The sequence below is a fragment of the Sciurus carolinensis genome, chromosome 9 (assembly GCF_902686445.1).
Source record: "Sciurus carolinensis chromosome 9, mSciCar1.2, whole genome shotgun sequence".
NCBI lineage: Eukaryota > Metazoa > Chordata > Mammalia > Rodentia > Sciuridae > Sciurus > Sciurus carolinensis.
Genome location: NC_062221.1, coordinates 96342116 through 96359933, shown reverse-complemented (window position 1 = coordinate 96359933; position 17818 = coordinate 96342116). Strand labels below are relative to the sequence as shown.

Sequence of the window (17818 nt, the reverse complement as noted above, 5' to 3'; positions counted from 1 at the left end):
AGTGACTAGTGACTACGGGGTTTGTCTTGAAGAGGATGAACAAGTTCTAAAATAGATTTTGATGATGGCTGCACAACCCTAATACTAAAAACAATTGTATACTTTATAAGGGCAAATTGTATGATGTGAGAATTGTATCCCAATAAAGGTGTTAAAAATAATTTGGTCATGTATACCTCATTAGAACAAACTAAAAATAATAATAATAATTTTGGTGCTTTATGCCACCCCAATAGTAAATAAGAAATCAAATTTCAACTTAGTCTTTTGTAACTGTTTATCTTTATGTACCTAGTGCTTATGTTCACAGTGAATTTTTCAGGAAACTAGAAGGAAATATTTTGACTCATTACAATTACAAAATGTTTATGATAATCACAGCATTTATTAAATAATAACCATTATAAAAACAATTCAGGATGTGCTGTGTGTTTTATATGTGATTCTCCCACCATCTCTGCGTTACATGACTCTGTTCTCACTGTACAGTTAAGAAAACTGAGGTATGCTGTAGCTTTCAGGTGGTTCATTAATATTTCCTGCTACTTAGAAATTCTGCTTGGCAATAAATGTAATATGAAGCAACTTCATTTTTTTAAGAGATGAAAGAGGCACCTTGTTAAATTTAGTGTAATCCTTTCTAGGCCCAAAGAATTTATGCTTTCAATTCTACTCAGAGGTTTTGAGATTCCTAATAGAGGCGAGATAGGTAGAGAACATGATAGAATAGGCAGATTTCGCCTAATAGTATACTGTCTAAGAAGATGGATTAGAAACATAAAGAGCTAATAACACCAAAGATTTTCTTTGCTAGGTTATCTTTTATACATTAATTATACAGAAGAGCCTGCTTAAATGGATACTCATGCTGTAAGAGTGCTTCTTTTAGGAGAGGGTTCTTTTCCTTACTCTGCACTTGAGTGGAGAGATATTATCAGAGAGCTATCAGGGAGATAAGTTGATATAGTAGGACAAAGTTTATTTCATTTGTAGAATAAGTGTATTCATTTAAAGCACTAATGAATCATCATTGTATAGGCGGTCTTATCACTATGACAGATACAGTCAGATCATCCTGTGCCTAAGTTACACTGTAGTTTCAAATTAAACATCCGTGAAAACTGCTTCAACTTGAAAAAGTCTTAAGATACTCTTATTTGTGCTTCTGCTCTATGATATAAGGTAGTACTGCTCTATAAACTCTTGCTTGAGATTCATTTTTAATATCATTAATAAATAAATTTTGCCTGATATGTAAAAACAACTTGAGAAGTTTTTATTTTTCTCTATAATTCCATTAAAGACACTAATCTCCAAATAACCAAGAAAAATGATATGTATTATTTAAAATATTATTTATTTTGATCCTAATTTCAAGAGTACTGTTTATATCTGGTTTTGTGTTTGTATACATCTTGCACAGAAGTTAATTGGATTTTTTTTTCTCTTTTGTAAAATCTACATTTCTTTTAAAGCAAGGTAGAGGGAATGAGATGTTAACTATTATATAATGATACTCTGCCTGGCTCATTATTCATATCATAGTATTTAATTTAATCTTCCCAACTGGGACTTAAAGTAGTCCTGGTTTTAGTCTGTTGTCAACTTCTTTTCTATTTATTCCATGTACATTTAAAAAACTGGGGGGGGGGGAATTAGTTATTTTCTGTTTGCTTGTGTCTTTTTTTCTTTCTGTAGCAGCTTTCCTAACTTTGTTCTTGTTCATGTCATCCCATTTTCTGTTTCCTGAGTGACCTCACCTAACTACCATTTTTCACAGTATTTCTAGTTATCACACAGATCTCATCCAATTGTGGGCTCTGCTGCCCTCCTGCCCACGTGTGCGGCTGGTTCAAAGCTTGCAATTGTGGAAAGTGCATTCCATTTTCTCAGTAACCTTTGATCTCACTTTATTTGACATTAGTTCTTTCCTGTTACCAAAAGTTTTTTCAGTCATTTTTCTCGAAGTAAATTTGGGTGGTCCCCTTTTATCTTTTGTTTAGTTTTCCTTTATCACTTCTAACTAGATGTTCCCCCTCTTGGTTTACATTCCTTTAAGAACATTATGTTCAGCAAACATGATGCTTACTTATGTTCTTTGGTTCTAATAAAATAAATCCAAGTGTTCTGTTTACTATACACACTCATACACATACACACTGTATTGAAATCAATCAATTTTAACAACTATGCTTCACTTACAGAAGCATGATGGCCACTTCACAGTCATCCAGTTAGTTGGCATGCTCCGAGGCATTGCATCAGGCATGAAGTACCTTTCTGATATGGGCTACGTTCATCGAGACCTGGCGGCTAGGAATATATTGGTGAACAGCAACCTGGTATGCAAAGTTTCTGATTTTGGTCTTTCCCGAGTGCTAGAAGATGATCCAGAAGCTGCTTATACAACAACTGTAAGTTTATATGCCATTTTCCAATGTAGTTTATTTACTTTTATTGTTTTTAATATTATTAGAGTAATTCTGAATTTGTTTTTCCCAATTTTCTACTTTCATTTACCATTTTGCTAATTTTATAGAATTATTTGAGAAGCACTTGCTATAGCTATGGGCCTAGTTTGGGAAAAAAATCTTATATCTGACTATTTTCTTTCTAATGTACTAGGACTTTAACATGTTTAAGATCCATATCATCACTGCCCTCATGACAACTCTGTCTTTGCCTGAGGTATTTTTGATACCTCAATAATTATCTCCTGTAAATGGAGCTCTTATAGGCCAATAGTGCAACCGATCAATATCTCAGGAATAGAAAGTAATGAGTGGCTCTGCAATGACTCTTTGCCTTAATATGGAATGATCAGATCATACTTAAAAATGAGCCATATAAGTTTCTTTGAGGATATATGAGTACGCTCAACTCTCAAAATGGTACTTGGGGAAAATGTAATCAGGAATGAAAGGATAAAACTTGAGGACCAAGTTATCATCCATAAATTATATAATATCAATGTGATCCATGAATGGTTTAAATATTTCTGAATTATCCAAGGTCAGTTTATTCTATTGAACTCTGTGGTTATTTTTTTTAATTGAGTATTAATATCTCTGTTCAAGTATGTGAAAGCTACAACTTTGTAAAATTATATTGTACTTTATTTCTTAGGCAAAACCCTTACCAATAATTCACATGATAATCAGCTTCGAAGAAAAATAAACCATAAAACTATTCAAAATGTTCTATTCTGCTCTCTTTTTCTAACCCTACATATTATTTTGAAAGATGCAACTCCATTATTTAATTTTCTTTTATGAGATTTGTTTTGGGCAGCTTCTCTGTATTCAGTTACTCCAGAATAGATGCAAGTTTAATATTATGAATGAAATATATTATGCTCTTACCACTTGCTTTGTAGAAATGCTCTATGTTAATTTATCAATATTTTCACAATTTTGTCAACAAAAATATAGTTCTAAGAAAAATAAATTAATTTCTGTGTTTGATAGATAAGGTAGCAGTATCTATCGATCTTTTAATTTAGCCAAAAAACTTTACAAAATAAGTCTATTGAGCCTGAAAACAAATTGTTCGTTTTAGAAAAAAACAATACTTTTAAGTCCATTCTTCAATTGGAAAATATAATAGTTTTCATTTTTCTTAAGGCCTTTATTTTCTTCTCTTTTGTATTTTGTAAATGTATAACTTGTAACAACTTTTAGAGTTATAGAAAAAGTACATAAAATCTTATATTAAGCATATTCTTTCCACCTCTGAATAATACTATTTAAATTTATTATATGAAAATTATGTAGTATTTATAAAAATCAACAAAATCAGTTCAAAAAATAAAATAAGGAAATAACTATGAAACTTTGACTAGAGGCCATAGGCTACTTTTGAAACCCCTTAAAAAGTAATATTTTAAATGCTTTTTTAAAATAGAAAGCTCACAACTAAATTTAAAATACTAATAAAATTGGCAGTTAACCCAAAGTTTAAGGCCTGTACTGGTTGTACTGGAACAATTTGACACCTAGATCCTAGGCATTTTCTGTCTAATGCAATTATAGGGGCTAAGAAGTCTGGTAGAATGCTATTTTAAATTTAGATCAAACTAGAGAATTAGATAACAAATTAGGTAGATAGAATACTAACACTCCAAAAGGGGCCTGTGGAAAGCTGTAGTTTATGTCTCAATTATGAAATGTCTCTGATTTAACAGAGATCAATTAAATGGCAAACAATGTAATCAAGTTCTTATTTTTTAAGTCTCAGAATTACCTTCCTGCTCAGAGAATTTTGCAGGGCAAAATATCATTCATCAATTAATAATCAACATGGACATTCAATATATAACAGCAGAGCTGTTGCCTTCAAAGAATTTATGCTTTCACAGGCTCCTGCTTCCTTGCAGTCCAATAAAAGTAAATATGGAAGCGCTAGAGAAGAAGTTAAAAGAAGGCCTCACAAAAAGATCAAATTTGAACTAGATCTTTAAAAAGTTCATTAGACAGAGCGCTGGAGGAAAGGCAGTCCAGATGAGAAAAGTCATGGAAATGTGGGGAAGTGAATGGGCAGATAAATGGGAAAATGGACAGTTTGAGACTAAGGCCAGGAGAAATGAAGGGGCCAAGTTCCTTAGGAGTAATTATGAATGTTTTTGAATGGTGCTCCAAGGAATTTGAAGGTTTTTCTACAGCAACTAAGAGACATTGATTTATTCAAGTAGGGGAATAACAAAAATAGATGTAGGTCATAGAAAATATTGTTGACAGTAATGTAGAGAAAGCACCGACAAACGAGTACTCACAAGAAAGCTGTTAGGCATTTTTGCTACAGATCAGAAAGGCCAGGTGGCTTTAGTTAAGGCAGTGGCAACTGGAATAAAGAGGCGGGCAGAGAATTGAAAATCTTTATGAAAACATAATTTATAGGATTTAGTAATTGAAAATAATTTATAAGGAAGATGGAGGATTTAAAGATATTCTAATATTTCTAGATTGAACAACTAGTTGAATAGAGACTCTGTTAAATAATCATGTCATAGAATCCCTATTAGAGATGGCATGGCTACCAGCATTAGATTACAAGCAAACTTAGAACAAGGGATCACAGATAGATACTCTAGTTCAAAGTCATCAGGATAATACCATTAAGCACTGGCATTCTATCCAGACTGTATATAAAACTTTTAAAGTTTTATGTAAATGTAACTAGCCCCCTAGTGCAATACTTTTGTTTATTTCCAGTTAAAATGAATTAGATAGCTTGAACTCTTTACTGCCTAGTGAATCTGTATCTCAATTACATGAAAGCAACTTCAAAGAACCAACTCCCAGGTATATTAAAAAAATAAATTTGACTCAGTTTTTTAAAATTTTATCTTTATACAACTTTCTTAGAACCTCTCTTTTATCATGAATGTTTTTGAGTCTTTTCTCTTGCATAAATGTAATTGCTATTTCCTCAATTATTTTCTATTTTTATTATCGGTACCAGAAAGGGTTTGGAACAAAGGAATGCTGTGAAGGGTATGAAAACAGGAAGATATTATGGATAAACATTGTGTTTTATTCTGTTTTTGTTTTAATCTTCAAGAAAATAATCTTTAGAATGGTGTGCTTCCTGGATGCTAGCCCTTCCTATTCAAAATAGATATTTTCCACTAAGATGACTTTGCCTATTTAAAGTTCATATATCACAACAAACAGTAATCAGAACTAGCTAAAGAAGTCAAACTGGAAAGAGAGATGGCCAGTGTGAGCCCAGTGTGACTGTGACGTTATACTAGCCCATAAGTGGCAGATGAACAATGACTCTGTGAGCCAGAGTGGCCAGACCAGAAAGAGGTTAAGAAGAGAAATTACCCTGGAAAAATGAGTGAATCCTTTCATGTCTTATTGAAAGTCACATTATATATGATAGTGTTCCCTACATTATAAAATATACTAAAGTAGATAAAAGGTTGAAATTTGAAAGTAAATATGACTAGAAATTATAATATTTCTTCCTACAACTTGAATGTTTCATATGGCCTGCCTTAGGTCTAAGACCTAGTTATTTAATGTGCACTTAACACAGTTTATTATGTCACTACCATACTTAGGGTCCTATTATTAGTGGAACAATTGTGAAGTGGGTTCGCTTATTACTACTCCCCAAAAAAAGACTCCACTCCATGGAGAAGAGCAAAGATATTCCCTATGCCAACCACCAAAGTTCAAATACTTATGCCCACTGTATACTGAGCTACTGTTTAGGCCCAGCATGTACAGATTACCTATTTGTCTGAGTCTGCTAAGACATAACACACTCACACAGAAGTTGTATAAAGCAGGCTTACTACTTAGATATAGGCAGCGAGGGACAAAAGAAACATCAGATCTATTGTGTACCTGTAATCCAAGGATTTAAAAGCTACACAGGGTAGATGAAATTGTTTTGTTTTGTTTTGATTTAGTTTGGTTTTGGTACCAGGGATTGTACCTAGAGGCACTTAACCACTGAACCACATCCCCAACCCTTTTTATTTTTTTTTTATTTTGAGACAGGGTCTTACTGGATTGCTTAGGGCCTCACTAAGTTGATGAGGTTAGCTTTCAACTTGAAATCTTCCTGCCTCAGCCTCCTGAGTTGCTGGGATTAAAGGCATGTGCCATCATACCCAGCTAGATGCAGTTTTGACTGCACAAACCCTGCTTCACATCACATAAAAGGACCCTCAAAAGCAGCCTGCCCTGTGTTGTGTGTCTCAGGAGAAACATAGCTTATCAGGAAAAGCTTTGAAGGACATTCTGCTTCCTGGGGAGAGAGGAACAAAACTCAGACTTTTCCAGGAAGTTCTCCATAAGATGTCACAGTCCCTAGGAAGGACAGGAAAAGGCAAGGTTGCTATAGGAAGTTCTTCCCTATGTCAGGATATTGCATTCTCAGCACATACTGTAATTATTCTTGAAAACTATGAGTGAGGAATTGGGTATTATAGGGTACTGGATGGGTTCAAGGATCCTCAAAGAATTCTCCTGCCCCAAAAGCCAGAATGAAGGAATTAATGAGAACAGATAAATGGATAAACAGAGACAGGATTAAGAATAAGCAAGTATAGCATGTATTTTTAAAACTTATAAATGGGGGCTGAGTTTGGCTCAGTGGTAGAACACTTACCTAGCATGTGTGAGGCACTGGGCTCAGTTCCCAGTACTGTATATAAATAAATGAATAAAATAAAGGTTCATCAAGTCCAACATTAGAAAAAAAAAAAAAACTCATATATATGCAGACACACCAAGAGTGAGCAATGTGACATGAAAGGAAATACAGTAATAGCAGATTTTTCTGATAAGGCATTTAAACCCTGTACTAAAGTATGTCAAGCCTTTGCAAAAGGACCTTAGGAACTGATGATGGCACGAAAACTAAGAAATGCATATGATGGGCCAAAGAGAGTGAAAAATATTAATAGGATCTCAGGAAGAACTGAGATCTTGCCTTTACATGCCAATTCCATGACTTACTTATCAGGCATTTAGTGAGGAGAAATTGGGAATGATATGATCTAATGATACATACAATATTAGTGTTATTGGCTAAATTAATTTGCATAAAAGTTACTGACAGTTTGGGTTATTTTCATTTGATTACATCGTATCCTGTCTGGTTAAAATTTAGGTGTTATGAAATCACATCCTTTTCTGACTGATCTATGTTCACATGTATAACTATTTTATAACCAGTTCCCTTCCCAAGGAGGAACTCTAACTCATTTAAATATTGCTAAGCAACCCCATCTTACACTGACATTGAAAATGCTAAGCTTCTTTGCTCTCAATTATGGAAATGAGTTCCTATTTACCTAAAAAGAACACTGTAAGATATATTATGGCTCACACTCATCTGTTTTAAGAGATAGGTTTTTATTTAAAATATAATTGTAGTTAATGTTCAGATTTTTTTAAAAACCATGAGTAACTCCTTATACTTTAAAGATAAAGCAAAATGGAAAAGTCATTTTATCATATTACCTCCTAAAAATTCTATATTTTTATTTTAACTTTCAATTGTGTTACTTTGTGTTTCCAAGGCAAATTTTGTTTTTTTCTTTGACAACAGCAATTCCATATACATACTTTTTTTGTTGATATACAATCTCATTATTGACAGTACATAATCTTTATAATCACAGTTTTGTTAACATCTTAGTTCCATTAACTCTGCATTCATGGGACTGATTCCAAACTCCAACACTTCAGCTTCCCTATTTTGCACAAAATTTGAGAAAAGTCAATTCTCCTGTCAATCTAAGAAAGCACAGCTTATACTCAATGCGGAGATTCTTATAACTCATAATGAAGCAGTTCAAAGGTGACATATTTACATGTATTTATTGAAATTGGAGAAGATCTGAACAATATTCCTCTACCTAATTCAAGTGTTATAAATTGTCTTGACTTTTTAATGTACATTTTTAAATCTTGAAACACGCCTTGTTTTAAGAATATTTTCAATACAATTATTGTAGATTATTTACTATTTGCCTTGAAGTACTTCAACAAGAATAACAGATTTGCCTGGAGATCATGCTTAACATAGTAAAACATACTCAGAATTTTTGCTCATTTGTGTCTTTTAAAAATTTGTTCTAAAAAGAATGAGGAAAAAAATTTAATTCTTTCTACTAAAATTACATAAAACCCAGTGCACCGAATAAAAAATACTAAGTGTTCTTGAATTATGGGATTTTGAAGAATAAAAAGTTATCTTTCAAATTCTACCACCAGATTTTCTGCTCATCAGGACAGTGAGGGTAGACCTGACACTGTACTAAGATACAATATGTGTTTTAAAATGCATCTTACTGTACATCTGCCCAAGTTCAACCGCAGTTAGTCCGAAGAATGAACTTTACTTCAATTTTTCTTAATGGCTTAGCCAGGCTAAAACTGCAGGGGGTATACAAGCTTTGGGCCCAAAGGCAAACCCTCAGATAGAAAACTGTGAAACCTACTGGTCCACAAAATGCTACACATAGCAACGTAAATAGAATATAAAGACAGGCTCCTGTACAGAATTCACTGGAAGATTCAAGTAAAGGAAATGACACTATCTTTTAGGCAGGCCTAAATTCAGCAACATGAGTATAAAGAAAAAAAGTGAGAAAATTAGCAATGTTATCAAAATGCTATAATATGAAGATTCAGATAACTTCTTGTTCAATAAAAAGGTGATGAGTCAATAAACCTTGGAAAAATGAAAAACAATAAAATCCAGACTGGATGAAACGAAGTCATCATCAAGAAAGGAGTTATGCCATTTGGGAAAAAGAACAAAATGAGTTCACAAAAAGACTGTTCTTACTCCAGAGATACTATGAGAGCAGTAAGTCAATCAGTCAAATATATAGAACATTATAATTAGCTGAGGAGGAAGAAATTGATGTGCCAATAGTAGGTTTCCTAAATAAGGAGGAAAAGTGCTCTTGAAGCAGCAAGTGCCTGATAGTCTAATCATAAGAAATAAAAAATCTGACGGTTCTTATTTAACTTTCTCAATATGCACTTTTGATAAAGGAAATTCTAATTATCTAAGGTACAAAAGCTATATTCTCAAACTAGCAGTCTCTACACATTGAGCCCAAATGCCAGGGTGTCAATGCACAACAATGGCGATGAAAGAACAACAAAGCTTCACACCAAACCAGAAAAGAACATGTGCACAGTGAAGAGTCTTCTCCAATACCTACTCTCAGCTTGGATCACAGGCTAGAGAATCAAAATCTAAAGATAGTTGTCTAAGATGACGATATCAGAAGGGCATAAAACCTCTATGAAATACACTGCTTTGAATAGCAGTATATTTAAGCAGATCTTAAGCATAAGGTGGGAATGAAGGTGGATACAAGACCAGAGGAAATTACTATCTAAAGAAACATTGCCTGCACTGGGGGTGTAGCTCAGTAGAACAGAACTTGCCTAGCGTGGGGAAAGTCCTGGGTTCAATAACAAACACAATAATTAATAATAATAATAATAATAAATCACTTCCTGAAAGGCCCTCCTCTCTGAAGCTTAGGAAACAACATTTTGTAATAATTACAGTACAGAGTTCTCTGTAATTAAGAAAGGAAGAAGAAAGAAAAAAGAAAGAGAAAAAAAAATTTGAAGATCAACATATGCAGAGGAGAAAACGAATTGGCAAAAGGATAGTTATATCAGAAATCTTGATGATAAAACCATCTAACTTAGTTGTACATACAATTAAGAAGTCAAGCTATGTATGGAAAAAAATCTCTCTTATAAGTACTGAAGGGAGAAGAAAAAAATCTTAAATGTAAGCCTTTTTTTCCTGTAATATGAATTTTAAAGAAAAGAACTCCAAGACCTTACACCTGGGAAGACCAGAGACTGCTAAAAAACTAACTTTCTGTCCAGGACGCTAAATGTAGTTTGGTTTTGTTTTGTTCTAAAGTAATAATACCTCCTTTTAGATTTGTGTAAAACCCTTAAGAACAAGAGATTTATCTTTTATTTTTGGAGTCTTTCCAATATCTACAGTAATATACTATATAAAGACTACTTAATTAATTGTGAATAATAAAAAACAGTGAGAAACAGGCAGAAACTGACTGAAACTATAAGAACATTATCTTCAGTAAAATTAATGCTTCTCCTCTGACATCACTGTTAATCATAATCTACCTAAAGAGTAAGCCTATGAAAAGTCTTAATATAGTGTAAAGATATAAAAAACCTGCTATAAAAGAAACAATGGTAACAAATGTTGAAGCATTTACCATGATTGATTAGGATATTCACAAGCAGAGGAGAAAATTCTGTTTCAAAATCTCTGGAAGTATTCTACCAAATGTTCTGAGCATAGAAGTCTGCTTACAATGTGGATAAGATCTAAAACAGATGGTTCATAAATTCAAGAAGGCACAATGTTTTAATACCTGCAGTCATCTGAAATACATCCAGTCCTTCTAACCCATATGCTACTCAATGAAAAATAATCAAATGTCAGTCACAGTTCTCAAGATATTTGGCATATACATTGGTGATTAACCAGGAGCCATAGGAAATACCAAAGTGCTATTTGCTTTTGTGTTAGCAACATCAAACACAGTCTGATCCACAGTTACTCTTCCTACTCCCAATGATTTTAGTACAAACTCAGACTTAACCGATTTACTGGGAAAGATCAATCTGCAAATGTCTAGCAAGTAGAGTGTGCAATGCTCACTGGTCCCTTTGCTTCTGCAGAAAAAAAAAGGCAAAGTGAATATACACAAACCTATTTAGTTTGGACATAGAATTTCAAATGTACCAACTGAGGAAACCAAGTCATTATTAGTGCTTCATTTCCAGTTTCATATTCAATGTCAAAAGAATGCTTTTTTTTCCCTTTGAAAACAGGAAACTGGAAAGAAAAATATAATAAGTAAATCACAAAGCTCTATGGGACAGCTTCCTTATTCCCAGTATAAAGAGCTTCCCATCACTGGCAAATAAATTGAAAATGATTATCAGTTATTTATGCTCTTTGTGGCAGTCCTTATCAAGTACCTATCCGACCAACCTGCCTTATCATTCCTCCTGCTAATTAAATCTTGACATTTTCTGCAATGAACTAAGATCTAAGTAATAAATCATGATTTATATGTCAGTTATATTTATACCAGTCTCCTCTGAGACTTAAGTTTTACACTTTGGTCACAGAAATATAAAGGGAAATGAGATAAGGAACTTCTGGGATACTTTCTAGTTGAGTCCCACCAGAAATAGGTCTGGGTGGAGAACTTTCTCACACCAACTGACCCTTTCACTGTTGTTATTACCTAGAATATGGCTTTGGAAGAACATAACCCTTAGATCTGTGACAACCAACTTGCCAATCATGAGACAACAAGCTTGAGGAGACAGACCCAAGGCATGAGGAAGAATGTAGGAAGATCAAAAGAGCCTAGTGCTCTGATGGAATTGTTGAGCTTCTTTATTAATACGGAAAAAAACTTACACCAGCTTTTTATTAGTAACTCAATGTAATGGCATCTTTGCTTAAAAGCCTTTGAGAGTTGGGCCCCCTATCTTTTATATGGGAAAATATTCTAACTGAAACAGTCATCAAAAATTTTTAAAAAACACTATATTAATAGATGATATAAACAGAAAAAAAAACAAATGGAGCATTTATCACCACAATCATACAAACTGACTAGATTATATAAGGAGATTATAAATATAAAGTTATCTTAACAATCCAATATTCATAATTTATTCATTTCACATGTATTTCTTAACATTATTAGGCACTAAATTGGACAATGTTGATAAAAATATTGTCATAAATAAGGCAGAAATAAGTAGGATTGAATCAAACTAAAATTTCCTGCATAGCAAAGTATACAATCAACGGGGCAAAAAGTCAATCTATGGAATGGGAGAAAATATTTACCAATCAAGTATTTAAGAAGGGTTAAGAATCCAAAATACACAAGTAAGTCATATAACTGAACAGCCCAAAAAAAAAATACTAATATTCTGAATGATTTTTAAATGAGCAAAAGACATGAATAGACATTTCTGCACAAATAACACACATTTAACAGATAAATTCAACAGGTAAATAAAAAGGCAATTAATATCATTAGTCATTGGAGAAATATAAACCAAAACCACCATGAAATATTACCTCAGACCTGTTGGAATATCTCTTACCAGAAAAATAAATGATATGTTGGGATTATAGGGAAAAGATCTCTCTTGCACACTGATTATAGTAATATGAATTGGTACAGCTATTACAAAAAGCAGTCTGGGGAGTCCTCACAAAGTTAATTTAATCTAGCAATCCATTTCATTGTCACTAAGTAAAGTAACCCGGACACAGCAAGACAAACACATTTTCATTTGTATGTGGAATCTACTATCTAGTCAGTCCCACGGAAACAGCAATAGAATGGTGCCTCTCAGAGCACCCAGGGAGGAAGAGTGATATCGATCAAAGGATGCCAACTGCCAGGTGGACAGGATGAATAACTGCTGAGATCTAACGTATAATCTATAATTAATATTACAGTATATATATTTTTTTGGGTGCTGGGGATTGAACCCAGGGCCTTGTGCTTATAAGGCAAGCACTCTACCGACTGAGCTATCTCCCCAGCCCCAATATTACTATATTTTATATATGAAACTTGGTATGAGAATAGAGTGTAAGTCTTCTCACCAGAAGAAAAGCAGGGGGAGAACTATGTAAATTAGTTGGATAGTGATCATTGCACATATTTTACAATGTATATCGAAACATGAAGTATATTCCTTAAATATATAGCATCTTTATCTGTCATTTATACTTCCTTAAGCTTGAGGGAAAAGTGTTTAGAAGTGAGGCAAAGACAGATATGAAATAACCATGCTATGGAATATTTAATTACAAGCTGAGGTTTTACTTAACAACTATGTTTTGAGTGTCTGCTATATGTCAGACAGTGTTCTGGACATTAGAAATATTCTAGTAAATGAACTTTCTCACAGAGTTAGTCTTGAGTATAGTGGTAATAAAGATAAGTCTTTTAAGTTTTTCAAAATCTTATGAAGTGATAAATTCAATGGACATACATAATAATAACAAATTATAAAAGTGACTAGCTGCCTCAGAAGGTGTGGCCAGGAAATGCTTCTTTAATTAGGTGATATTTGAAATGAAACCTGAAAATTATAAGGGTAGCAGCCAAGAAAAGATCTGAAGCCAGAGTGTTCTAAAGTGAAGGAAGAATAAATATAAATCCCTAGGTGGGAACAAGCTTGGCACATTTTAAAACCAGGCATCAGGCCAGAATGTTTGACACACTGAAAAGTAGAGAAGAGTGATAAGGAGAAAACGGAGAGGCCAGATCCTGCAGGAACTCAAAGGTTGTGGAAAGGAGTAGGAATGTCATTCTACTACAAAGGAAGTCATTGGAAGATTTTAAGTGGAGGATGAAATAGCAGAATTTGTGTTGTTAGAGCTCACTCTTGGTGACATGTTGAGAATGGTTTACAGAGGGACAAGGAAAGATATAGCAAAGAGATCCATTTATACAACCATAGACAGGAAATGGTAGTGTTGGTATAAACTGATGTTAAGTTCAAAAAATGGAGAGTGCCAGAGAGGCTTGGGACATCTTCTGGTAATAGCTCTGCCTGGAGAGCAAGAGAGAGAGAGAGAGAGAGAGAGAGGATAAATGATAGACTGACAGATGTTTTATGTATGTCTTCGTTTTGTTTTTAGAGATGAAGAAGCCCAAAGAAATTGAGTGACATACATGAGTCACATGGTTATTCCATGGAAAACCATGCCATGCGGTAATGACAATGTTAAGGGAAAGTGTTTGTCCTACCACTGAATCCTCCTCCCCACTTCCTCTTCCTTCAAAACGTCCTTCTGCAGATTCTCTTCTATAATGAAAACTCCCTTCCATCTTTCACTTCTGAGACCCCTATAGAAAGAGATAGATGCCAGTGTAGGGAGTCTTTGAAGGTTGAGAAATAGAATGATTTCTTTGTCTTTGGTGATATCTATTACACATGTAACTGTGTCCCAAAATGTTTTTTATTTTTGTTTTTTGTTTTGTTTTTTTTAATTTTGCTCATGGATCTTGTTATGGTTTAGATACAAGATTATCCCAGAAAGCTCATGTGTGAGATAATGCCAGAATTCTGATATGGATTGATGGGCTGGTATATGTAGGCAGGTAAGGTGTGGCAGGAGGAGGTAAGTCACTGGAGATGCGTGCCTTTTGGGTTAATATTTTGTCTCTGGTGAGCAGAACCATCTCTCTTCTGATTCCTGTCTATCTTGTCCTGTGCTGTTTTCCTCCACCACATCCTTCCACCATAATGTTCTGACTTATCTCAGACCTAGAGTAATAAAGTTGGAGGTCTGTGAACTGAGACCTCTGAAACTGTGAGCCAAGAAACTGCTTCCTCTACATTTTTCTTGTCAGATCTTTTGGTCTCTGTGAGAAGTTAACTAAAACAGAGCTATAATATTCTATAATGAATATTTTTGTTTAATGATAAGAAAGAAAAAAGACTATATGTCATAGTAATAGAGAAATAATTCATTGCTGAGTTCCAAAATATCCTCTGACCAGTATATTTCAAATGTCTTCTCCCTGGTACTAGTCAGTGCTAAGCATGTTTGTTTGATTGTTTTAATGCAACTTCTCTCATCAAAGAAATACTGAGGTTATTTCAAAGGGCAACATTTATTTCTGAATGAAAGATAAGGAGTTTAAGGGAAAAAAATTACTATTATCAATTTTTTTAAAAAAGGGAATTCTGGGCACACTTCCAAGAAACCTCAGGTTCTCCCAAAGTTTTAAATTTAATACCTATTCCTCATTGTCACCACAGGGCCTACAATTTAGCTCACAATCATTAACTTTTCCAGGCCTGTAAACAATAATTTAGAAATCTAAAGCTAGAGAGAGCACTACAGAATCTTGAGGTGTGCTTCTTAAAGATAAAAATTTGAATTTCAAACATTACAAAAATTTATCAGTATCCTTTCTGAGAAATAAATACCTTTTTCTCATTTACTGTATTTTCTCACCTGGCAATCCTCTGGTTGGTTCCTGCTGGCTATTTACCAATCAGTCAGGTATTCATAGGTAAACATTTGTGGCCACTGTTCATCACAGGAATGCAAAAGGCGACCACTATAAAAATGACTACGAGGAATTTTCCCCATCCTCTCCCCACACCTCTCTGCAAGGGAACAGCTCTGAATACATACATGATCCATCAGTATTTTCATATATTCAGATCATGTCCTATTTACATTAACATAAATACACCAAGTTTTGCTGTACCTGGTTTGGCTTCTTTAAACTTGTAATAAGAAAGGGTATTATTATATAAAGCACGAACATTATTTGGTTGTTTAACCATGCTCTTAATCAGTGTATAATATGTGTCACAAATAAGCAGCTGCTAAATGAATTATACATAAAGATAATGTTTTCTAGATTACTCCTGCCTGTGTATATTGCATAATTTAGGTCCTAACATATTCTGGTCCTTAATCTCTTCTTTTTATAGAAACTAAATTATTACCTTGTTCTTTTTAGTATTTTAAAAGTTTGTTTTCCACATATGTTATAAAAGTAAAATCTCTTTAAGGGAAGGCAATCTTTTTAATTTAAGCATTCAACATTCATAGTATATATTTTTCTAAGGTTCTAAGGTTTTTTGAAGCAAAGTTCATTTGGCTGTGGTTCTTCATTTAGGTGAAATTACATTTGCTTTTAAAAATAATTGCTACTAGGAGAAAAGCATAAATTCAATGGTGTTGACCCTTATATACAGTAACAACTAATAAATAAATCAAGGAGAAAGTTATTATTCCCTTATCTCCATCTTTCCATCCATAGGTTTCATAATCAAAGCATTTCAACAGCGGAATATGGAAAAGGAGATGTGAAGTAATGGAGAAACACTGTATCCATAAGATAGTAGAGAAAACGATGACTTATAAACATGGAGCTCTGATTTTAATCTCAGTTTGGCCATAATTCAGTGAACAACATAAATCATTAATTTAAAATCCTTGTGCTTCAGTCACCACATCTTGAATGGAATTAATAAAACTGTCCTCTCGCTACTTTACAGAAATGTTATAAGATCTAACAAGATAATAAATAAGCTAAAGCATGGATCATGGCCAATATGGAGACTAACAGTACAAGAATTGCCCAAGACACTTATTTAAAACTCAGATTCCCAGCTTCAGCCACAGAGGTTCATTTTCATTCCGTAGGTCTGACAGAAGAGCAGCAAGGAATGATCTGCAAATCTGAGTTTTTAATAACCAGCCTTGTGACTGTGAAACAGGTTATCTAAGGACCCCATCTTGATTAACTGCACTAATACGATCTAGACACATATCCAATTATTTCCTCCTCCAGCCTTATACATCGTTAAATAAGGCAGCAGTTACAAGCAGATAAAAGACTTGTCGATACAGTAAGAAAAAGGATAGGAGAGGAGGGAAGGGGAGCCCACAATGGGAAGCTTCTCTGGTTGCACAAATATGAGAACACCACCACACAACAAAATGGAGTAACTTCTCTGATACTATCTTTAGTGCATGTTATTCCATCCAGCCCACATATTTTGTTTTCAGCTTCTAACAGAAGATAATTTGAGCTTAAAAGATGTTTTATTTTGAAATTAATGTTTTCCATTTGATGGAGTTAGTATTCTTAAGTTCTCTATCTTCTTCTTGCAGCCCCGCACCCCCACACTCTCTCTGTCTCCCTCTCTCTCTAAGATGTAGCTGGACATGGTGGTGCACACCTGTAATCCCAGAAACTCGGGAGCCCGAGGCAGGTTTCAAGGCCATCCTTGTTTCAAGTTCAAGGCCATCCTCAGCAACTTAGTGAGGCCCTCTCTCAAAATAAAATGTTTAAAAAAAAAAAAAGAAAGAAAGAAAAAGAAAAGGGCTGGGGACCACCCTCCAAATAAAAGATATCCACAATGATCGTTTTTCTCCAGGGTGAACTGATGTAAAAATGTACATTCCTCCCCCAGCACTTGGTGAAGATAGGTAGTATTATGTGGAAATACTTTAAACTATGATATAACTGTTACCTGTGGTCAAATACAAACTACTTTTTTAGATAGCAAAGTCATTCAGGTTGCCCCAAGTACTGGATTTTTTCTCAGGCTCTTAATTACATATATTTCAAATGTTATGCCATTAAATACTTAGTAAGAGAGGTTTCAAGGTAATAGAAATGACTAGGTTTTTCTTGCACTTCAATATGCCTTATGGAATAAAAAGAAACTGATCAATTGCCACTTCCAGAGTTTTA

At 34.0% G+C, this 17818-nt stretch overlaps 1 protein-coding gene across 1 annotated transcript in view; it reads left to right on the top strand.

The window, feature by feature from the left end:
- Epha6 (EPH receptor A6) overlaps positions 1-17818 on the top strand; it is an 874627-nt gene that overhangs the window by 771272 nt on the left and 85537 nt on the right. Inside the window, exon 14 of the mRNA XM_047563348.1 lies at positions 2205-2414. Coding sequence (XP_047419304.1) covers positions 2205-2414 — 210 coding nt within the window. The remainder of the gene's footprint in view (positions 1-2204; positions 2415-17818) is intronic.